The sequence below is a fragment of the Stenella coeruleoalba genome, assembly GCF_951394435.1.
Source record: "Stenella coeruleoalba genome assembly, chromosome: 12".
NCBI classification, from domain to species: domain Eukaryota; kingdom Metazoa; phylum Chordata; class Mammalia; order Artiodactyla; family Delphinidae; genus Stenella; species Stenella coeruleoalba.
The window spans coordinates 50,886,899-50,912,798 of NC_137158.1; the positions used below are offsets into that span (position 1 = coordinate 50,886,899).

Below are 25,900 nucleotides of genomic sequence, written 5' to 3' on the forward strand. Positions count from 1 at the left end.
GAATCTTTAACCCCATCCGCAGTTTTCACATCCACCTCCTAGCATCACTGTAAGAATTAAACGAGAACAAATGTAAAGTCTTTTTGCTTTATCATTATTAAATTTTAAAATTTGAAGTAAATCTCAAATTTACTTCAACCAGGAAATTTTCTATCTGAAAATAGAAAACTGAGTCCCCCCTACCTACTGCCTATTCAAGATCTATAAATATAATTCATTGATTTCAGATTTCCATTCAGCTTCTTTTCTAAAAGAGAAGTCACGTTCTACAACAGCCCTGGTAAATGCAGGGTCAGATACTGTTTGAACATTTGCAACTACAGGAGTTCATATTTGGTGAAACAACCAATATTATGTCAAGTAGCAGTCAAAAAAGATAATACTTAGATCTTAAAATTCATTTGCTTAAATGCTCCCCCGACAAAGACTTTTTTTTTAATCTCTTTATGATCAATACCTCAGGCAAGCAACCCTTACTTTGAAAATGTCTTTGCTTTTCACTTCACAGAAATGATCGCAACTAATCAGCATGATGATCCCTCAACTTCCCTCCTCTTACTCTCAACATTATTCTGTGGTGAACAGTTAACCACCAAATCCAAAGATCTTTTCTTAGTCCTTATCTTATTTGACTCCCTCTAGCCTTCATCCCCCCTTAACCTCCTACCCAGTGCAATATGGTTTGGTACCCTGTCTAACCCATTCTTCCATTTCTGTCTGCCCTCTGAAATGCATTTCCTAAGATCTTGCTTACTTAGGTGGCTTAAGTAGCAACATCTCTGCACGAATGACTCACGTTGTTATCCCCAACATTTCTACCAAATGAATCCTGCATGTTCAACTACCTGCTACACCACTGGGATACCTTACTGGTGTCTCAAATTCAATATGTATACCCAACAACAACAACAAAAAAGAATAAAAGAAGAACCCACCACATTCTTCTCCACATCTAATTCCTCCCTAATTCCAGACTTGGTTCATAACATCATAGTCTCCCAGCTACTTTGGCTTAAAAAAAACATAACTAGACCTTTAACTTCTACTTCCACTTTGCACTACTCTCTCCAAAACATATCAAAAATCAAGCTTAATGATCTTACTTCTGCAATAATTTCACATCAGTCTCTATTCCTACAAAGCCTCCTCAGTTCAGGTCCTCATTACTTTTTACTTAACTACCATGATAGCCTTCTAACTTATCTCCCTACCTCCACTTTCTCCCCTTCCCATGCCCTTCTGTATACAACTGTTAGGTAAGTCTGACACACATTTTCCTGTTAAGAAACCTAAAATGATTTCTCTCAAATTACAAAACAATTAAATTTAGCTTTTGAATGCATTCATTTATTCCTCAAATATTTATTCGGCATCTATACTATGTGTCAGACACCTACTATGTTACCAGGCACTATGATTTTATAGCTAGAAACAATAAATAATGATTAAGATATAATCCTTACCCTTACTCCATAAACTGCCCTTAATCTAACCTTCCAATTTACTCCTTGCAAACTCTGTCCTAACCCTTCACATAAACTACTCAGAGCTTCCCAGGTATGCCACATTCTTTGTTGATGCAGAAATTTTGAACTTTCCCTTGTCTGAAATACTTTCCTCTATAGCTCTTGGATATTCTTGGTTATAAGGGCTGGTCTTTGAATTCCCATGACACATTACTTCTACTTGCAACTTGGTTATTTATGTACATATCCTATCTCTTTACTCTCAAGTAAGCTCCTTGAAAAAATAATGTATATCTGATTCATCTTTGCAATTTTATAGTGCCTGGCACAAGATATTGTACACAGCATATGTCCAATACATATCTGTTGGTTGAATATGTATCCAAACAGTTGAAGTCCCTTAATTCTACCATGTTTGCCTTTCCTCTCAGGTAATAATGCATATTAGAAAAGCATACCCTTTAGTAGTTATCTGATTGGAGTAGACTCATTAATATGCTTAGTACCCTCTAAGATTCCTTTGTCTTCTTAAACATAGTACAAATTACTCTTAAAATGTTACTTAAGCAATGAAATACATACTACACTAGAAATGAGAATAAGTCTAATACCTACCTTAAAGGTTACCTATATAGGTTTTTAACATTTCTGTGTGTTATTGTGTATCACTGGATGGACAAATTTCCATTGCAACTAACTATAATAATTTATTGATACTTAACTGGAACATGTAGAAAACGTGTTCCATTGACTACAACAGAGTTAGAAATATTTATAACAGCTGAAATTGTTAGATTAAAAATTCCTGAGGGGAGCAGTGTCTGCCAACTTGATTGGTAAAGCAACACAAAAGAGACCTGTTGCTGATATCAATATAGGTAGATAATTCCAAAAGGAAAACATTTTTAGACATATTTACATGTGTGAGAGTATAAACCAAGCAAATAATTTCTGAGCAAATGCTACAGGGAAAAGAGCAAGAAGTAGAATAGGTTGATAATCTAAGATGGATTTTGGTCCTACTGTATGATCATAAGGATCCTAATTAAAGGTCTTCAGATGCTAAAATAAGATTTGTATACATTTCTGTAAAATTCAGTATACCTAAAGATAGTGAACATAAGATGCATTCTGTAACTTCTGTTGTTTTAAAGAGATATATTCACTTTATTACAACATATATTGGAGAATATTCACATTAGTCAATAACTACACTTTAAGTTCAAAAATCATACCACCCTCAAATTACTCTAGAAATCTCTATTTTAAATATTTGGTTTGTAAACTATATAAACCATTGAAATACAGCTAGTCAAAGAAAGACAACTATTACTGTTGTTCAAAGAGCTATGGGAAATAAAATATATAAATATTAAACCTAATGATTCTTTAGGCTTTAGTATGTGTAACTGTACAATGATTTCTTTCCTGTTCTTACAAAAGAAAAAGAACCACCACCCAGTGATGACAATGATAACAGCAAACATTTATATAAGAGCTTAATATGAGCCAAGTACTGTTCAAAATGCTTTACATATATTAAATCTGCAAGGCAACATTATAAGAGTAAATACTATTACTATCTCCTCTATAACAGTTAAGAAAATTGAGGCACTGAAAGAGGTTAAGAAGACAAAGCCCACAGCTCATCAATGGCACAGCCAGAGTTTGACTTGTTTCCAAGATTCAGAATGAGTTAGCTTCATGCAGAATAGTTTTTTTTAATTGTAGTGCATCTAAAACTTCTTAAAATTATGAGCCCGGGCTTCCCTGGTGGCGCAGTGGTTGAGAGTCCGCCTGCTGATGCAGGGGACACGGGTTCGTGCCCCAGTCCGGGAAGATCCCACATGCCGCGGAGCGGCTGGGCCCGTGAGCCATGGCCGCTGAGCCTGCGCGTCCAGAGCCTGCGCTCCGCAATGGGAGAGGCCACAACAGTGAGAGGCCCACGTACCGCAAAAAAAAAAAAAAATTATGAGCCCACCCTTCATTAAGCCTTAAATACGGAACAAAGTTATTAATTCAAAACAAAAAGAAGGTTTTAAAAATATTTTCAAATGATAAAGTTCTTAATTTCCTAGATGTTTAAGTAATGTTTTAACAAAAAAAGAACTTCTGCACTTTTCTTTAAAAGTGCTACCATTGAGAAATAACAAAAAGCTATTAATATTTAAAAGTATAAAGAAACTTAGGTATTCATAAAGATATTAGCATTGTTAATCAGAGAAATTAGTTTTTCTGGTGTCAAATTGTCTCAAGACATTACTATTAAACAAGCAAGCAAAGAAAGCTCACACCTGCACCTACCCAGTTCTTCTCCCAAACAAGCCCCCTGCCTCAAGCTTAACTCTAGGCAGCTGCATTATCAATACTACCGTGTTTTTTTTCCTACTCTCAGCTGCCTTTCCCTTTCCCTTCTACATTTTTAGGATTTTAGGTTCCTATCTTTTTCTGTTTATAAGACAAATAATAATAATAAAAGTCTTATCAATTAAGGGTAGCTCGAGATGGAGGAACTTCTGAATAGTAGTTTGGGCTGTGGCTATCCTACTGTCCTGGCCAATGCTGCTGAACAAGAGATGAGAATCTTGTAATTCCTCAGCAGTAGTATGACATCCTCAAAAGCAGAATTCCTCACCAAAAAGAGCATTGTAAAAACTTTAAAGATTTTAGGAGAGGCCAGAAAAGGCGTTGAACTCAAGATATTCTAAGATTTGAGAAGTTAGGGTAAAACGTAAATTAGAGTGGTTGATAGCACAGCACATACTCAGAGACAGGGGAAAGGCCTCAAACTCAATAAAAGGAAAAAGCTACTCAAGAAAAGTCTTACTGGAAGAATTCAAAACCTAGCAACAAGATGGAATTCAAATTGTTCCCAGGAGGCAGCTCAAACACAAAGCTTCTTTTCCAGGAAGTAAATAACAGAAAAGATCCTGGCCTTCAGGTGAACAAGTAGCAACAATGGCAAGATATTAGTTTCCTCACTGCTACTGTAACAAGTTACCATAAACTTAGTGACTTAAAGAAACACAACTTTATCGTCTTACAGTTCTAGAGGTTAGAATACATCGGCAGCCACTCTGACATCTACTTCAGCCTGCACAGCACCTTCTCTGCCTCTGACCCTCCTGACTCTCTCTTATAAGGATGCTTGTGATTACATTAGGCTCACCTGGATAATCCAGAATAATCTCCCCATCTGAAGATCCTTAAATTAATCACACTAACAAAGTCCCTTGGCCCATGTACGGTAACAGGTTCATAGGTTCTGGGTATTAAGACATGGATGTCTGTGAAAGGGCTGTTATTCTGCCTGCCATAGGTACCAAAGGATGGGCTTCATGGGGAGGTTACCATGAAAGTAAAGAAACAATAAATTCCTTAAATAGGTTCACATCATGAAAGAACAGCTGGTGACTGTTATCCTAAACTCACCTTCTCCATACAAAGGGTACATCTTGGGGTTCCCTTAGAACGTAGTAAAGTATCGATAGTTTGCACACTACAAAAAGCATAATGTAATGCCTGTGCCATATTACAACTGAATACTGTCGGGGAAGAGAAAGAAAAGCTGCAAGAGGAAAGGACATTAATTTTGAAAGCTTAATTAGAGGTAATCCTCTAATCTTCCAGCAGTAGAAAATGACCCATAGAAGCTCAGTTAGAAACCATACAGGACTAGAGCTGGGAAATTTTCTACTTGAGTATGTCTCTCAATGGTATCCATTTCAGCATATCCTTCAAGATGCAATAATAAAAGCTAACACGTACAGAGCAGCAGCAACTATTAAATCAGTTAATCTTCTCAACAGCAGGATGAGGTAAGTGGTATTATCATTCCCATTTTAAAATGAAAAACACTACGTCAGGGAAGTAAAGACACTTGTCTAAGGTCACACAGCTAGTAAGTGGTAGAACAAAGATTTGAACCCAAGAAGTCTCCAGGTAGTGCAGCACAGAACAAAGAGAACAGACTATCAAGGGTAAGAGACCAGGCTTAAATTCACAGTGGAATCCTAAGGAGAAACACAAGTTTTACCTATTATTATAAGCCTCGCTTTTTCCTGTAAAGTAGGCTGGTAACACCTATAGTGAATATAAAGCCAAGCAAAGGGACCAACATATGGCAGCAATCTCAATAACAGATATCTAATATTATTATTTTTATCTTTCTAGCATTATTTTGCAGACTTTTTCCAGGTTTAATCACAGTGCCAAATGCTTTCAGTGAATGCTCTGCTCACAACTATAGTAAAAATCAGCCAACTTTATTCTTTAATATGCTCAAACTTACACAAACAGTCTCCAAGGCAGTAATGTCCAAAGTTTTTCAATACTGGGTCAGAAATCCATATACAATCAGGACGCAATGTTTAAAATAGCAATGAAATAAAGCCTACTCTATTCACAAAATACAAGTGTTCTAATATCAAAACAGCAGCATCAAAATTGTTTACTGAATGCTATTCATAGAACAATTCAGTTTTTTTAAAGCCCGATGCAAGTAACATCAATTTTGAAGGCATCAATAATAACATCAATATTTAATGGAATGAATGATATATTTTCAGGGATCCTTTCAATTCTGAACCTATTAATTCAGCCTCTCTTCGGTCAGTTACATGCAAGAGAGTCTTTTTTCACTAAACAAAAGCATACCCAAACATCTTAGAGTCTGGCCACACTGAAAGAGCTTTCAGGACAGTTCTGGCACTCATCTGCTTTTTTCCAAAGGCCCAGGGATCCCACACCTTGTTGGTGGGCATACTTCACTTTCAATTCAATTAGTCGCTTCTGACACAAGGTCATATTCATAAGGCAGGCACTTGAAAATGCAGATATACCCCGTGGACATTCCAAAGGAAGCCACATAAACTCAGAGCATGATCCTTCTCGAGAATCAAAACAAAATAAAAAACAAGAATATCTTCTGAAAGTATGACTCCATTTCTACCAATGCTGTGAATTTCTTCAAAAATCTATGATTCTATGACTGGAAATAAGTTGGTGCTTAGCTAGCACCTCTTAACTGCCAGCTACTCAATCAATCCTATTGAGATCTGAATACTTGTACTTCTTAGAACAAATTAACAGTGCTCCACTTTTTTTCTCTTGTGGTTCGATTTCAGTGTATATACATGGTTCATCAAATAACTAAGAAAGTATAATCTTATGATCCCTCAGAGTCCTAAAGTTGGGTTTTCTGTGCCTTTCATTTCCAGAAAGTCCTTGATCTGAAGAAGCAGTTCAGTAAACCTACTGAATAAGCCATCTGATTGTATTAAGCTGAACTAAAATCTCTACAGCCCAGCTTCTTCCAAAGAGTACATCAACAAGGGACGATTAAGAGCCAAAACATGAAGAAAATTCACAATCTTTGTCACTTCCTTCCTCACATCAGATAATTAACCTGACTTGTAAAATTTAAAACTCAGCACAATATCTCCTGCTAAATGATGCAGTGATAACTTTTACATTCTGCTTTGACTAATTCCAAAACCATTTTTCCTTCAAAAGTGCAGTCTCAACTGTGACTAATACACACACGTATTTCAGGTTTCACCCAAACTCCACAAATCCCTTTTTGCTATACGTTTAGGATCTACGTTATAGTTATGTCCCTATGTTAGAACTAATTAGGTGAAAATGTTTCACTAAAAATAGCAGGTAGGATTCACACGAAGGTCAAACAGATTCCATTTGGCTTGAAATTTTCTATGTGGAATTTCATGGTGCATGCATGGGCTCTACTCTATCTAGTTTCCTTTGTCTTCTATTAGGACTAATCTAGACATTGGCCTTTCCCTTAGCTCTGCTGAAGCCAAAAGACAAGGATTCCAGTAACCTGGAAAGATAAAATATAAAACCTCAAATCTTTTGACATAAAAAAAAAACTTAAAACTAACAATTCACAGCAACCTTCACAGAAGATAAATAAGGGAAATGTTTTATCTCCATATTCATCTATAATGTAGTTAAAATTTGATTAATAAGGATTAATTGGGAATAAGATCTTTAACTAAAGTCTAAGCAGATTTGTTTCAAGTGCTATTATTTTTTAATCCAAAATCCACTAGTTTATTTCCTTACCTCATTAATAACTGTTCAGATATAATTCACTGAACATATAATTCTAGAAGATGTTATTTCATGGACTAAATCTTTAATATTAGATTATGTTATTGTTTATTATCCTTCTGAATCTTAAAACTAGAAAGTGGAAAAAAGTCTAGCTAATAAAGAATGTATTAAAGGTAATGATTATTAAACACCATTTCAAGACATAAATGCAAAACTAAACAACATACCTGACCGAATGACGAATCACTATCAGAGCAATTGTCTGTGCAGTAACTATTGCTTTTCTCCTTTTGGATTTTTTTCTGCCTTTCTTGACTTTGCATTTCATCTTCTTCAAACTTGTTGATCATAGAATCCACCACTATCATCATGATGTTCTTCAGGGAATGCATCATTTCTTTGTATCTTTAATTCAAAGCAATCTTTGTAAGAGAATGGCTATTAGCACAGATTAAAACATTCAACTAAATTAAACTACCCGATTATTTTTTTTCTTGTAAAGTCCCTTTAACAAACAATTCTAAAGAGAAAAGACAGTTTTTCTGAAAGAATAAATGGCACAACAGAATTCACACAACAGGAAAAAAAAATTAATAGGGAATCTAAAATGTGTTATTTCCCAAGTTTTTCCATCTGGTTACATGAACCAAGGCAGTAAAATTAAAAGAATCCAAGGCAAGATGTTCCAATGGCATAGATTCCAGTTATTAGTAACAAAGTCAACTATTAATATCAAACTACCAAAACCCAGCCTACTTTACACATCACTTTTATTCCTTTTTTTAATTTCTCTTTCTCTATCCTCCCTTCCTCTATTTTCTTTGCTTCCCTTCTCTCCTGCCTATAATTTATGTGTATAGACATCCATCACCACAATTGAGACCTAAATAAGTATTAAGAGATCAGTGGGTCCTTTCAAACAGAGGCTAGAGAACCCATTGTCAGAGATGTTAAGAAAAGGATTCCTGAAATTAGTAGAAGTTTGAACTGGATAATTTCTAAGATCCCTTTCAGCTCTAGCGGGTCTAAATATACATATATTTTAAAAACTTATAATAAATTTCTCCATTTATTAAGTGCAAACTCTCAAGCATCCATACTAACATTAGACTGAGATCCTCCAAAACCCTACAAATAGAATTTTAGAGCTAGATGGAAACAAAAATAATCTAGTCTACCCTTTATTTTACAAATGAGGAATATGAGATGTGAACTATTGAAATTTCTATATTTAAAATAAAAAGGCATAAAGATTTAAATAAACATAGTGAATAAAGTACTAAATTTGGAATCAGAAAACCTGGATTAGAAACCTGACTACTTTACATACAAGCTCTGTCATTATAAATAAGTCTATTTTTCCTCAACTATATATGAGATAAAAAGAATACAATCTAGGAGCACTCTTCTATCTACTAGATGGGATGCTGCCCAATTTATAAATTACTGAATAAAGCCATTTAGATCTTCAAATTAAAAGAAAAATACAATCTAGCTGATCTAGTTCACATAGCCATAGCAAGAAATAAATGAGAATATATATCTGAAAGTTCTTTGTAAATATAAAGCATGATAATATGTATGTTTATTGTTTATCATTATAACACTGGAAATACACTAGAAAATAAGCACAGAAACTTCTCTTTCTTTATATTTCTGGTCAATGCATCATATTAACTACATAAATCAGAGAAAGGATACTTCTCTCATAGAAGTAATAAAATCATGCTGGGGGATTTGGCTAAAAATAGTGGACTGAGTTTTTAAAGTTTAAAGAAATTTTTTGGGACTTCCCTGGTGGTCCAGTGGTTAAGACTCCATGCTCCCAATGCAGGGGGGCTCAGGTTCAATCCCTGGTCGGGGAACTAAGATTCCACATACCACAACTACTGAGCTTGCATGCTCTAGAACCCATGCACCGCAACTAGAGAGCCCACGTGCCACAACTACTAAGCCTGCATGCTCTAGAGCCCACATGCCACAACTAAAGAAGCCCATGCACTGCAACAAAGACCCAGAGCAGCCAAAATAAATTACTTAATTTAAAAAATAAAAACAAAATGAACTTTAAAGAAATTTTAAAATATATTTTAAATTATATATTATATACATTGTTATTAAATATATGTGATTTCTATATGTAATTTAAAACACATTATATATTTAATATTATTTAACAATATATAATTTATATATTATATAACTATAAGTAAATTGAATATAATACATATAGCTGTATATGTACATATTTTTAAAGTCCCAGAAATTATGAGAAAACACAAAAATATTAAAAGAAAATTAGAATAGATTAGGAATGATACAGAGGGAAAACACATACAGAAAAGAACCGCTATAGAGGTGAGAAACAGTCCAGGGAAAATTCAAGTTTAAAGTAAAGGGATATAAAGAGCAAGAAGGGTAACACAACATTGTTAATCAACTATAATCCAATATAAAATAAAAAATTTTTTTAAAAAACCAAGAAGGAATTGAATCCTAATACACTCATTAGACTAACTGGTGAAGTACATATAGGAACCGAGTGAGGAGGCCCCAGGCTCCTCCTCTACACATTCTGAGCACCAAGAAACAGGGAAGTATAATGATGCCCCAGTAGCAATCAATAGCTATCCACCAGAGCTGCTCTCCCCTTCCACAGTAATTGGATTATAGCTGGGAATAGGAGTAAACTACACTCCCCAGACTCCGTTCCAGTTAGGTATAGCCATGTGAAGAACATAAACTCCTGTCCCCTTAAAATTTACAATACAGTGATTTAATAAAGGAATATAAAAGTAAATCTCAGGGGGAAGGGTGGGGGGAAGGGACAGTTAGGCAGTTTGGGATTGACATGTACACACTGCTATATTTACAACGGATAACCAACAAGGATCTACTGTATATACAGGGAACTCTGCTCAATATTATGTAACAACCTAAATGGGAAAAGAATTTGAAAAAGAATAGATACATGTATATGTATAACTGAATCACTTTGCTGTACACCTGAAACTATCACAACATTGTTAATCAACTATACTCCAGTATAAAATAAAAAGTTAAAAAAAATGTAAATCTCAATGATTTACAGGATAAGAGTAAGGGTAATTAAAATCCATAGAATTTTAAGGGTAATTAAAATCCATAGAATTTCTAAAATGTTTCATTTTAGAAATACTTCCTCCAGAAAACATAAATTTCTTGAAACCACAAACTTTAATTCTTCTGCAAGAAATATCAGCAAACGAGCTAAAGGTAGATAAAAGAATAATACTTAAAAAAACAAAAAACTAGAGAGTAAGGCCCTGAATATCAAGAGTTAAATAAACTAGAACTCAGTAGCAACTGCAGATTTGAAAAAGCCAAGGAGAGAATATGGACACCATTGAGAAGATTCCTTCATACTCCAAGAAGTTAAAATAAGAAAAAGCTCTAAGAGGTAGTGAAAAAACCCATACCAATTAACAATGAAAATACACATTGCGAGTACTTCCACTTAATATATATGAGAATGTATGACAGATGCTACAAATGAGCTCTTTCATGTACAAACCTCTATTTAAAAAATAAATATCAAAATGTGTAATTAGGAAAGCAATTTGAAGTATTACAGTAAAAATGTTTTTAATAAATGTACTGTTGACACATTAGCCCTAAGTAGTTTCTAAAGAATCATACACACAAAAAGAAAGAAAATAATACTCTGTACAACTTAAAATCCTTCATCCATGATTCACAAAGCAGAAGACATTCATTAAGACATTTAAAATCTTTTTTCGGTAATTATTGTTGTATTAATTTTTACACATGAATGAACTAAAACACAAGAAAATTAAATGTCTTACCCAGAGACAAAAAGTAATTTCCTAACAATCCCATGTAAAACTTTGCTTTTAGCATTAAAAAGCTTTCATTTTCTGACTAATGAAGAGTTTTAGTCCCCCTTTTAGAATAAGCTTAATGATACTGTCAGAAATAGACTACTAATTATAATAAAGTAGTCCCTCCTTATCTGTGGTTTCGCTTTCCACAGTTTCAGTCACCCACAGTCAACCGTGGTCTGAAAATATTAAATGGAAAATTCCAGAAATAAACAATTCATAAGATTTAAATTGTCTGCTGTTCTGAGTAGGTGATGAAATCTCGAGCCATCCAGCTGCCCAGCATGTGAATCATCCCTTTATTCAGTCCCGCCTATTAGTCACTTGGCAGCCATCTGGCTTATCAGATCTACTGGTCAAGGTATCCCAGTGATTGTGGTCAAGCCATCCTCATTTTACTTAACAATGGACCCAAATCGCAAAGAGTAGTGATGTTAGCAATTCAGATATTCTCTTACTATGCCTAATTTATAAATTAAACTTTACCATAGTTATGTATGTACAGGAAAACACATAGGATTTAGTACTATCCATGGTTTTAAGTATCCACTGGGGTCTTAGAATGTATCCCCCTGTAGGAAAGCAGGGATACTGTATTATCCAAAGATGGAAGTGGCTCTAGTTTTGTTTTTTCATCAAATCAGTAAATAAGAAATCTTGATCTCCATGGCTTTTAACTTAATATATATTGTGGTTAGAACTTGCTAAATTTATTAATAGCTGCACACTGTCACTTTGTTCATAACATATTTAAACAATCAGTTGTCACAAGGGGAAAGAGGTCTCATCCAACATCATAAAGAAATGTTTAACAATTTCAAAATAAATCAAATAAAATTTTTAAAATATAATAGGTAATATAAGCTCAGGTATATATTTCAATTTTTCTACTACTTGAAAGAGGGGCTATATCTCAAGCTTCAGCACCTGCCTTCAAACTGCAATAGGAAGCAACCATGATGGTCCAGCATGGAGAGAAACCAGATGCCAAAGGCACTTAAAAACATCACATAAATCCAAGTCCACAGTCTAGAATTAACAAAGCAAATGTCATGTGTCCAAATCATCACCAAAAATAAATTTTGGGGGTCCAAATTTTTAAAGTTTTACTGTGCATAAAAATTATGCAAAATTTTTATCAGAATAAAAAATCATTGCAATCTAGCTTCAAAAAGCAATTTTTAACATTAGATAACATTAATATGCTACCTACCCTAAGAATTAGAAACTAAATAGAGCTACACTAATAAGTATGAATTAAGAAGAAAATAGAAATTTATGCTCTCTACTTGCCCATTCTGCCCTTTATAGCCCTAAAGAATCTTCTGTTATGTTACATTTCATGCGGGGCAAGAGGGGATGGGGGGGAGAACCAGACCTTCAATCATCAATCATATGCCAGTGTTGAAAGATAATTAAAGTGAGAAATACCTAAGTAGCTGAGTTTAAACAGGAGAAGGAAATTTCAAATCTTCTTTCATCTCAATTACTGCTCTGTATTAAACTGTTTTCTGAGTGAGAGTCAGGCATTTTGTCATGCTATCTCACTGCTCAAGAACTCAGAGTGGCTGAGACCTAAAAAGAGTGAAGAAGCATTAGGAACAAGACAAGGATGTCCCCTCTCCCCATTGATTTTCAACATCCTATTGGAAGTCCTAATTAATGCAATAAGACAAGAAAAGGAAATAAAAGGCAAACAGACTGGGAAGGAAGAATAAACTGTTCGCAGAAGACATAATCATCTATGCAGAAAATCTGAAAGAATTAACCGAAAAACTCCTAGGACAACTAAGTGATTATAGCAAGGTTGCAGGATACAAGGTTAATATACAGAAGTCAATCACTCTCCCACATACCAGCAATGGACAAGTGGAATTTGGAATTTAAAACATAATACCATTTATATCAGCACCCCCCAAAATTAAACACTTAGGTATAAATCTAACAAATATATACAAGATTTATATAAGGAAAACTATAAAACTCTATTGAAAGAAATTAAAGAAGAACTAAATAAATAGAGAGACAGTCCATGTTCAAGGATTAAGAAGACTCAATTCTCCTCAACTTGATCTACAGATTCAACACAATCTAAATCAAAATTCCAGGAAGCATTTTGTAGATATCAACAAAATTATTCTAAAGTTTATATGGAGAGACAAAAAACCCAGAATACCCAGCACACTACTGCAGGAGAAGAACAAAGTTAGAGGACTGACACTACCCAACTTCAAGACTTACTATAAACCTACAGTAATCAAGACAGTGTGGTATCGGCCAAAGAAAAGACAAATAGATCTGTGGAACAGAATAGAGCGCCCAGAAATACCCTTAAATATAGTCAACTGATCTTTGACAAAGAAGCAAAGGCAATATAATGGAACAAAGATAGTGTTTTCAACAAATGGTGCTGGAACAACTGGACATCAACATGCAAAAAAAATGAATCTATATATGTACCTTATACCTGCACAAAAATTAACTCAGACTGGATCACAGACCTTAATATAAAATGCAAAACTATATACCTACTAGAAAATAACATAGGAGAAAATGTAGACGACCTTGGATTTGGCATGACACGAAAGATACTTCATTAAAATTAAAAATTTCTGATCTGCAAAAGACACTATTAAGAGAATGAAAAGACAAGCCACGGACTAGGAGAAAATATTTGCAAAAGACATACCTGACAAAGGACTGTTATCCAAAACATACAAAAACTCTTAAAACTCAACAATAAGAAAACAACGTGATTAAAAAATGACCCAAAGTTCTTAACAGATAACCTCACCGAAGAAGATAAACAGATGACAAATAAGCATATGAAAAGATGCTCCACATCATATGTCATTAGGCAAATGCAAACTAAAACAACAATGATATACCATTACACACCTATTAGAATAGCCAAAATCTGGAATACTGACAACATCAAATTCTGACAAGTAAGTGGAACAAGAACTTTCATATATTGTTGATGAAAATGCAAAATGGTACAGCCACTTTGGAAGACAACTGGGCAATTTCTTACAAAACTAAACACAATCTTAAAATGTGACCCAATCATGCTCCTAAAACCCCGCACACGATGTTTATAGCAGCTGTATTCATAACTGCCAAAACTTGGAAGCAAGCAAGATGTCTGATACATTCAAACAATCGAATTTATTCAGGGCTAGAAAGAAATGAACTATCAAGCCATGAAAAGTTTCCATGGAAGAAACTTAAATGTTTTTTTAATTGAAGTGTAGTTGATTTACAATGTTTCAGGTGTACAACAAAGTGATTCAGTTATACATATATATATTCTTTTTCAGATTCTTTTCCACTATAGGTTATTACAAGACATTGAATATAATTCCCTGTGCTACTTAAATGCATTTTATTAAGTAAAAGAACCCAATCTGAAATGCTACATACTGTATAGTATGTATGACATATGTCATACTGTATGACATTCTGGAAAAGGCAAAACTATGGAGACAGTAAAAAGATCAGTGATTGCCAGGGGTAGGGAGGGGGAAGGATGAACAAGCAGAGCACAGAGGATTTTAGGGCAGTGAAACTACTCTATATGATATTATAATGGTGAAAACATGTCATTATAAATTTGTCCAAAACCACAGAATGCACAACGCCAAGAGTAAGCTATAATGTAAACTATGGACTCTGGATAATAAAGATGTGTCAATGTAGGTTCCTTAATTGAAACAAATGTCCCATAAGCGGTGTAGTGCAGCCCCTCCCCCCCAAAAAAAAAATTTGTACCACTCTGGTGCAGAATGTTGATAATGGGGAAGTCTATATATGTGTAGTAGCAGGAGGTATATGGGAAATCTCTGTACCTTCTGCTCAGTTTTGCTGTGAGCCAAAAATTGCTCTAAAAATAACGTCTATTTTAAAAAAGTGAAAAGTGAAGGAGTAAGTGACACAAATATTTAGGGAAAGGACATTCTAGGTAGCAGAAGCAACATAAATACAAAGAGCCCTGAGGGAGGACTTTGCTTGGCTTGTTTGAGAAAAAACAAGACCAGTGTGGCTGGAGCAGTGGAAGAGGGAAAATGATAAGAAATCAGGTAGGAGAGGCTCATGGTGGGCCTTGTAGGCGACAGAAGAAACTCTGGATTTTATTTTGAATGAGATGAGAAGCCTTCAGAGAGTGTTGCGTGGAAGAGTGGCATGATCTGAATCACTGGTTTAAAGAATCATTCTGGCTGCTATGAGGTGAAAAGACTGTAGGGGACATGGGTTAAGGGTGCTTTCAAGGAACGCTGTTGAGAGAAAAATTACTTTAAAATATTACTGTGGGCATACTCACTCTTTAGATTCCTGAGTTCTTTTAGTAACATGTTGTACCACTGTGTCATAGCCAAATTCCTCACCCTGATTCTGATCAGATGTCCATTTTTCTATTTCTTCTTCAATCATAGACCCCAAAGTATTACATATATACTGTCTAAGGTATTTCACAAATTCATAGCTGAAACAAACATTTAAAAAATAAATGCAGTAAATATCATGAACTCACTTATCAACCATACCCAGAAAAAATGTTAGCACAGAAAGATTTGTAACATATAATCAGATTTCTTACCTTAAACCAGGATTAAATTAGTCATTCATCCCAAATCATATAGCTAATCTAGAATTTTGTTGTTTTTTTCTGAGACACTTGGAAAAGATCACAGTTAAAGATGATGACAGTAGACAGCAAATTTCGGGACCAGCACAAACTTTAGGGGGTTAGGAGTCTTTTCACACTTCTTTTTTATGCTCATATCTTTTACGTGTGATGCTTAATGGTAGGGAAAGCAGTTGATAAAGATTTTCACAACTGTTCAAGCTGATGAAGAAAACCACACTAGATAACAGTAATTATAAAAGAATAAATAGGAAAAGGTTAAGCTCCAATCGTCAAGAGTTTTTTGTACATTTGTAAATTGTGTTCATTTTGAACTGACCTAAATTCCACCTAATCAGCTTTTGTCTGACTATGTTCACAAGAAGTCGCTCAGACAATTCAATACATTGGACCTTCTTCTTCATACTGTTAGGTTGATGCTAACATTAAAATCCATTTGCAAACTCAGACAATAAGCAAATATGAGAGGGCAAGAGTTCCAAAAGTGGATAATTATATTATGAAAAATGTTTACTGAAAATAAAGAGCAATGATTATAATTAATATCACAATTTAGAAAGGATTAAAAAGTTTTTGTGGTCCCTTAAATGACAAAGATAATTTAGGATGGGCCATTTTTGTAAATGCCACTATGTTCAAGACTTGTAGTTTGAATATATCACTGTATAAGAGCCTTGCATATATGCAGTACAGGAGATCAAGGAGAGCCTGAATAATTTTCTTCACATAATTATAAGTCCATCATGATATCCAGCATACAGTCTTCAGTTTAATATTTATTAAATGATTGTATGTCCTCTAAAGAACAGCCACCTTTTACCCAGGTAGCCAAAGGATCTCATTTTCAATTTTAACTGCTTTTGATTTGGATTTCCTGCCCTGCCCATTTCTCCTCAACTCTGAACCCATTGCTGCTTCCTGGAATCTCCATGGCTGCTTCAGTAATGTAAGTGGCAGGCCTGCCATAGACGATGCAGGCTCCAAAAGTCAAGCAGAGATACTTGACATGAAACCATGTAGTATTATAGAAAAGGTACAGGCTCAGAGTCAAAACGGCCTGAAGGTCAGCTCCAGCTCTACCACTCTAGCTGGAGTGGCCTGGGACAAGTCTGTTTTTCCATCTGTAACTTGGAAATGATCATGTCTGCTTCATTCCACTATTTTAAATTCAGGAGGCAATAGACAAGAAACTTAATTATTATAAACAACAAAATTAAGAAGGATATTCTCTACTCTGACAGTGTCAACTTCAGACTCAACACAAACAGGTGATTCCTTTAGTTCTTTCATCAGCCAAAATGTCTCCCCAGAATCTAGACCTATACAGGCATACCTCGTTTTATTGCACTTTATTGTGCTTCACAGATATTGGGAGTTTTTAACAAACCGAAGGTTTGTGCCAACCTTGCATCAGAGCAAGTCTATCAGCACCAACAGCATTTACTCACTTTGTGTCTCTGTGTCGCATTTTGGTAATTCTCACAATATTTCAAACTTTTTCATTATTATTATATTTGTTACAGTAATCTGTGATCAGTGATCTTTGATGTTACTACTACAACTTACTGAAGGCTCAGATGACGGTTAGCATGTTTAGCAATCAAGAATTTCTTAATTACGGTATGTACTTTTTTTTACATAATGTTATTGCACACTTAATAGATTACAGTATGGTGTAAACATAGTTGTTATGTGCACTAGGAAACCCCCCAAAAAATCATGTGACTCGCTTTATTGTAATATTTGCTTCATTGCAGTGGTCTGGAACCAAACACACAATATCTCCGAGGTATGCCTATATATTAACTACCTACTGGACAAGGCTACTTTATGTTTTTTTCACCGTATCAATCAGCACAGTCAATACCAAATTTATCATCCTACCCATCCGCTCACAAACCATGTTCTCTTCTGACATATATCTTTGTTAATGGTACCATCCTTCAATCAGATACCTGTGTATAGCCTCAAACAATCTTCTCTATTACACCTCAGATCTAATTAGTTACCAAGCTCTGTAATTCTGTAAATTCTTCCTCCACAACTTCTCTTTCCTTTCCCACTGCCATCAGACTAATGTTCACATCTTCATAACTTTAGCTAAACAATTGCAAGGGCTCTCTTAGGTCATCCTATAAATCAGTGGTTCTTAAAGTATAACATGGGGCTTCCCTGGTGGCACAGTGGTTATGAATAAGCCTACCAATTCAGGGGACACGGGTTCGAGCCCTGGTCCAGGAAGATCCCATATGCGGTGAAGCAACTAAGCCCATGCGCCACAACTACTGAGCTTGCGCTCTAGAGCCCATAAGCCACAACTACTGAGCCCACATGCCACAACAAGTGAAGCCTGCGCGCCTAGAGCCTGTGCTCCACAACAAGAGAAGCCACCACAATGAGAAGCCGCACACTGCAACGAAGAGTAGCCCCTGCTCACCGCAACTAGAGAGAGCCCTCGTGCAGCAACGAAGACCCAGCGCAGCCAAAAATAAATTAATTAATTTTTTAAAAAAGTATAACATGGATAAGAATCACCTGAAGGGCTTATTAAAACACAGATTGCTGGGCCCCACTCTCAGAGGTCCAATTCAGGTATACTGTGGGCCCAAGAATTTGCATTTCTAACAAGTTCCCAGGTGATGCTGACGCTGATGCCAATGCTGCTGGTCCTAGTACCATAACCTGAGAAGCACTGATCTAGATACAGATTCTGTATTCAGATAGCTTTTAAACTAGCCTAAGTGTCTTACAACTCTGATCAGCAGATTCCTACAATGCTGTGTTAGTTTCTGGTGTACTGCAAAATGATTCAGTTATACATATACATGTATATTCTCTTCCATAATCTTTTCCATTAGAGTTTATATATTATAATTTATTAGATCCATCCATTTTAAATGTTGACTTTTTTGTTTAGGGTATTTCTAAACCAAATCTTTGCATATTTTATACAAAATGGTGAAAACTTACACAGCCAAGATATCATAAAGGTATCACTGCTTTCTTTGAAATGACTTTGAAAATGAAAAGGATCCAGATAACCCTTTCAGCCCAGTGTGATCTCACAGCCAGTCTCTTACTACTGGGAAAGAGAAGAGAACAGTGAATGTGGAAGAAAGTGAAGAGAGAGACGAAAAGTCCCTAAAAATAATTCTGATCCTCTTCACAATCCTGCCCAAGGCTAGTCAATCAGACACATCAGTTTTCTTTGGCATCTCTGAGATATTCAGTGAGAAATGGAAGGTGGGGCAAGCCTGAGTTATTTCCCTGAAATTGAAAGAAGAGCCTTTCTGAGGATGAATCCCACCATCAACACCTACTATGGAATGGCAGTATTACCCTAGTCCCTTACTTTCATCAGCCTTATCTCTGTGCCACAAATCAGACAATTAGGAGAAACGAATATTTAACTGAGAAATATAACTCTTGTGTTTGCTTTGTTTAAAGCCCAATCTGTAAGTAACAAAAATGATATTTTCATAACAAAGGCAGTAAGAAAGTATAATGCAAGCCCATTAACAAAATGTATTCAAGAAAGTTAAGACAATATCATTCTAAAATAAAAGACATATTTTTAAAATCCCCACTATTTAGCATCAGATGTAAATAACAAATATGCTGGGAACATTTTTAAATCTGTTCTTTGGGAACTTAAGTAACCACACACTTTTTTTTTTAATGACATCACTTTGACCTATGACCACAATAACATCTCCCTGAAGACCCCATTCAAAATGCTTTAAAGTTTTGGTTCATTTGCCAAGTTAAATTAACCCAAGGACCCCAAGTCTGAATCTTGCCTTAATGGGTTACTGCTCTTTTCAAATGAATCTTTTAAGAAAAAAGATCTCTTGAGAGGTCAGGTCCTCTACCATGGGAGGACTACCAGGCTGCCTATGACCTTAGGATGCTCTACTGACTCACTGATCATTGGAAAACTCTGAGAGTCTCCAATCCCAAATTAGTGAAAATAGTATTTCTTCAAGTGGGCCCTTCTACTCCGTGGGTAAGAGTAATCCACGTCTTCAAATTCCCATCCGATAATTCATTTTGTGTTGGTTCTTTTACCATCTGAATTCATGGCAATACCCAAAAAAATCCTAGAAGTAAAATACACAGCAATGTGTCTGATCATTCTTCTTTACTTCTGACAAATATGAAATTTTTCACATTTACACAGGAAAATTTTATTAAGTTAAGTAAAAGAACATTCACTGTTTTCCATTCTTCTTTCCTCACCTTTATTACCTAGGAAAATTTAAGGATTTTTTTCTCATGATGAACTTCTGACATGTTCAAATGTTGATATCAAAATATACAGAGATTACTATTACAGTATAAGGACATAAAAAATCTAATACAAGTTTGTTTGAGGAAATCATCCTCTTAGCTATTTAAAAAAGAACTTTTTCAATAATATACAGAAAAATTATCAGTAATATGTTTTAAAAAGATAACTTATTAAGTTATGAATTATAATGCTGATATTTGGAATCCTTAAAATGGATTATATTTCAGGATTATAGGACTTATTATATGATAAACTTAACTTTATATATATTAGTGTACAAAATGCTATGTTAAAAAAAAAGAATGAGTATTTTATACTACCTACAATCTTTTAGGTCAAAGAATAAGTCTCTGAATCATGATAAACAGTTACTAAATGCATTCATTAATTATGGAAGCATACATATAATTCTTAGCGATTTCTTCTATGCAGGGATAACACTTTACATAATGGATGTTTTCTTGAAGTTAAACATACTAAAGTTCACTAATATACTAGAGTTCACTAATTAAACATACTAGAGAGTTCACTAATTTAGAAAGTCACTGGTAGATTCTTCTGTAAAAAAAAAAAAAAATCCCAATTCAATAAATACAATTGTGCTCCTTCTGTATCAAACCAAAAATATATCAGATTAGAGGGCTACAAAGAAGAGCCTCTGCATTAGAGACTGTTACAATCATTAGGGTTGCTAAGTATTTATATACTTAGCAATCCTAATGATATATATATATATATATATATATATATATATAGCAATTCTCATTGAAATGCAAGTAAGTATTTTCTAGCTCTGTGGTTCTCAACCCTGGCTGCATATTAGAATCACCTAGAGAGTTTTTCCAAAAATACTAAGGCCCAGTCTCTACCACTCCCCCTCTGCCAAGCCCACCAGGAAATTTGGATTCACTTATGGTTAAAGTTCATCATCAGTGTTTTTTTAAACAAACTCCAATCAATCCTAGTGTAACCAAGACTGAAAACCAGGGCTGTTGTTTTTTTTTTAAAGGAAGCCAGTCTAAGTGTAAGAATTTAAACAATACACAGACACATAATGAAAGCACTGTCTTCTTCCCTACCTCTCACCCCTCCTGCAAGCCTCAAATCCTAGCTGCCACTTTCAAAGAAAAGAAAGAAAGCTTGGATCTTTTAGAGAAAGTGTACAGTTTAGGGTAAAAAAAAATAAATAAAAGAGGCTATGGAAAGCAGAGATAGGTTAGGGCAGCTGCACTGTGGGGCAAATCCCCAGATAGGGCAAATCCCCAGATAGGGCCATTCTGCCTACACTATGGTTTCTCTCCAAATGACTGCTTTCTTCCCCCACTTTATTATACTACCTGAAATTCCATCATTCATGGACTCAATTGTTTTAACAACCAGCTTCTTACAAAAATGCCAATAGCCTAGAGATACCAGTTTCCCCTATAAAACTATTTAATAAGATTATTTTTCTTGCTATTATACCAGGACAACATCGGGTGGATTTAAAGAACCAATGTTCTGATAGTGGAGATGGGATGACAGATAATTCTGGTGTATGAAACACTTCGGGAAGCAACATATACCTAAGTGACTCAAGAACATTTAGCATTCAAGGAGAGTTAGGTCAGTGAATAGAAAGACAAATGAAAATATGAGTACCTGGACTGACAGTTAGGATCTCATCAAACTCTGAGACTGTAAGATACTATGAAAATACCAAACACAAGCATCTCCTCCTCTTTCCTCCTTCATAAGGAGTTCCTTCCTCCTAAGACACAGATCTCAGGCTAGTGCAGCTAACACATGAATTTTATTATCTATATTTTTAAGACTAAAAATTACTCAAACTACTTTTAGAATTATAAATCTTACTTTTAAGACTACAAACTTTTATAATTTGAATGTGTCTGGGATTTTTTAGGTAGGCCACAAGTAAATCTCTTTATTAAATAGTAAATATTAACTATGCAATTAATCGGCAGGCCTTTAATCTATCTAATAAACCGTTGAAGAAGAGTTAAAATTAACACAATAGTCATTACACTGCTGAAAGGAACCAGAATGATCCAACTTTAACTTGAAAAGCATTTAAAAATTGACACAGCTAAAGCAATATTTATAGGCAAATGTGTAGTCTTAAATGTTTACATTAAAAAAAGAAGAAAAGCTGCAAATAAGTGAGTTAAACATTCATCACAAATTTTAAAAAGTGTCCCAGGAAGGGAAAAAAGAAGAGCAGAAATTTTAAAAACCATAAAATAAATACATAATAGAAAGGAAAATTGAAGTTAATAGCTAGTTCTTTGAAGACTAATAAAATTAGTCTAGATAAACCTCTAGCAGAACAGATGGAGAACAAAGGAGGAAAGGCATAAATTTAAAAAAAGAATAAAAAGGGGACAATTACAGGTACTGGAAATATTTAAAAAGTAATAGGATATTAACAAAAATCTTTATACAAATAAATTTGAAAATCTAGATTAAATGGACAAATTCCCAGAATATGATCCTAGCAAAAACTCAATAATCTGAAAATATTTTAAACAAGTATTTACATGTGAAATAAAAACCAGAAATTAAACCCCAAATTTAATGCTTGATGTGGATTTGTTTGAGGTAAATAAGTATTACCTGAGTATAATAAACATTAACAACCAAAACTGAATTTGAGAAAGTTGCAGTTTTTCTATATTCCTCTGTTTAAGTAATAAATCAATAGCTAACCAATAAAAGCTGGTCTCTGGTATCTCCAAAATAAAGAATATTATCATGCAATATCAGCTCTTAATAGTGGACTTAATGAATAAACAGGAAAATCATGGAAATACAAAAGAAAGCATATGTATAACCAGAAATACTAATTAACAAAAAAATTCCGTCCACACCTCTTAAAACTCCCTTGAGAATCTGGTGAAAACTGTAATGCTCTCCCCATAAAACTGCAAGTAAACACAAACTTTTGTACAGAATATTAAAGGGTTCAAGGATTCCCCTGATGCCCACATATGAAGCAGGTAGGAATTCCAGATAAGAACTTCAGGGCATGCAAAAGTCAGTAAAGATAACATAACAAGAAAATTGTTAAATGTCATCTTCTATGAGATCAAAATGAAAGGCAAACACGTAATTAAAAATATCATTACTGGGGCTTCCCTGGTGGCGCAGTGGTTGAGAGTCCGCCTGCCGATGCAGGGGACACGGCTTCATGCCCCGCAACGGGAGAGGCCACAACAGTGAAAGGGCCGCGTACCGCAAAAAAAAAAAAAAACATTACTACTAATAATAAATTGAGGCACCTGGAGGTAAACTTTTCGATGGAGAGGCTTAATTTAAATTACACATGACTCAAATCAAAAGAAAAACACACGTCTCTAGGGAAACATAGCCTTCAAGATTTACCTCAAATGGTAAATCTTCCTATCTTCCTACGGTAAAACTTCCTATCTACTGCTCCCAAACCCAGAGCACTCTGTACTTCTATAGCACTTATACTCCTGACATGTATCACAGGCATTTGAGTATGCACCTTATCCCTCTGTAGGAACTTAAGCTATTCCATAGGAAGTTAATCTCTCTGGAGTGTTCCTGTCGTGCTCGAAATGCATAATTGGTGCAGCCACTGAAAGATCAGATCAGCAAAGCAACAGGGATCTTGGGAACTCAATGCTTTTGAGGTATAGTGACAGAAAGCCCTTGGGATGATAGAATTATTCTCAAATGAACAAGAATAATTTACAACTAATGTTACTATGTTGCCCAGGAGAAAAAAAATAATAATTAGGATATGTCGGTTGTGTCAGTAAAAACACAGAGGAAGCATAAGGTTTGGAAAACGAGAATATAACATAAATTCGGTATCTGATTAAATAAAGGAAATCATGAACCTCCAACTTGACAACAATCAAGTGAACATTCTTTTTTTTTTTTTTTCCTTTTTTTGCGGTACGCGGGCCTCTCACTGCTGTGGCCTCTCCCGTTGCGGAGCACAGGCTCCGGACGCGCAGGCTCAGCGGCCATGGCTCACGGGCCTAGCCGCTCCGAGGCATGTGGGATCTTCCCGGACCGGGGCACGAACCCATGTCCCCTGCATCGAGCAGGCGGACTCTCAACCACTGCGCCACCGAGGAAGCCCCAAGTGAACATTCTTTATCCAACTACATTTTGATCTTTTCTGGATCAGCTGGTTTGTTTGCTTAAGAAATCAAAAGGAATTTTACTTGTGAAAATTTTCATCAGTTTCCTCCAGATGTAAGAGGATCTCCTCAGCGCACTCCAGGGAGGGAGCCCCCGTGATTTTCTCCTTCACGCTCTGGAACAACTGCCTCAGCATCGCCTGCAGCATCACTTCGACCTCGCCAGAGACATGGGCCATCCTGTCAGAATCAAACGCCCATGCCCTTTGCTGAGGGTCGCAGCAAATGCCGCGCCCTGCGCAAGCGCGTCCCCACCCAGCCCCCACCGGCGCACAGCGCCGTTCCCCGGGAGACCGCGGCAGGCGCTTAGGGGCGGGCCCTCGGCTGCCGGCGCGTCGTCCAGAAAAACAAGTTACCTTGCGTTGGGGAAACAAGAATCCTCGAGGTCCCGCCTTTGGAACTCGTCGCTGCCGCCCTTCCGGGCCAAGAGGATTCAAGCTGCACCGACTAAGAGCAAAAAAGAGATCCCAAAGGCTCTGCGGGTGGACTTGACGGCGGGACGTCACCGCTACGCGTGACGTCCGCACGTTGACGTGACTTTCCAGATGGGAGGGAGGGCCGCTTGACAACCTGCCCGGGCTCCAAGAGGAAGTTTCAGGTGCGCTCGCTGAAAGGGCTGTAGGTGGGAGGAAGAAAAGGGTAGGAGGAGAAAGGGGTCAATAAAAGAAAGATAATAGAAGTGAAACTGAAAGCAGCTTGAAAAGTTTTAATTGCGTGAATGGTATTGAAGTGTTGCAATGATCTTTCCTTCAAACAGCTAACACCTATTGACTCCTACCCTTTACCAAGCACCTTGCTAGGAGCTGTGAAGAAGAGGACGCTGTCACATTCTAACAAACAAGAAGTCAGCGATTACAACACAGTGCAATTAAGTGTTACGATAGAGAAATGCGCCAGGTAGGTGCTGTGGAAACCTAGAATCACCTTTTAACCCAAAAGAAGAGTCAAGGAAAGAAGTGAAGAGAAAACAAACTGAACGTGCAAAGGGTAGGGACCTGAGAGAGTGTAGCATATTCCGGTACTTGAATTTTGAGAATTAGAAAGAGGAGGAGAGGAGTCTAAAGAAGTAAATGGACCACATCGGAAAGGGTCATATTTGGCACTTTTAAGGGATCAGAGGTTTGTCTTGAAAGTAGTAGAACACAATGGGATTCCAGAACTAAATCGTGAGATATCATATATAAAGATCACTCTGCAGGAAGTTGCAATGGATAATCATGGTCCTTCATACAGTTTCCAATCTAGGTAAATCCCCAGTCCATGGTCATGTCCAAGCTGCAAGGTACCAACCCATCAGTGTTGGTTAGGATCAGATCCTGGTGTCTACAGAATAGTCAATCCCAAATCACTGATATGTGGTTCAA

At 35.8% G+C, this 25,900-nt stretch overlaps 1 protein-coding gene across 4 annotated transcripts in view; it reads right to left on the reverse strand.

The window, feature by feature from the left end:
* TBC1D32 (TBC1 domain family member 32) overlaps positions 1-25,432 on the reverse strand; it is a 182,397-nt gene extending 156,965 nt beyond the window's left edge. For all 4 annotated transcript variants that reach the window (XM_079939019.1, XM_079939017.1, XM_079939018.1 and 1 more), the window contains exons 1-4: positions 24,893-25,432; positions 24,561-24,716; positions 15,747-15,908; positions 7,772-7,949 (exon numbers count right to left, since the gene is read on the reverse strand). In XM_079939019.1, coding sequence (XP_079795145.1) covers positions 7,772-7,949; positions 15,747-15,908; positions 24,561-24,715 — 495 coding nt within the window. In that variant the 5' untranslated portion in view covers position 24,716; positions 24,893-25,432. The remainder of the gene's footprint in view (positions 1-7,771; positions 7,950-15,746; positions 15,909-24,560; positions 24,717-24,892) is intronic.
* Between the last annotated feature and the right edge of the window lie 468 nt (positions 25,433-25,900).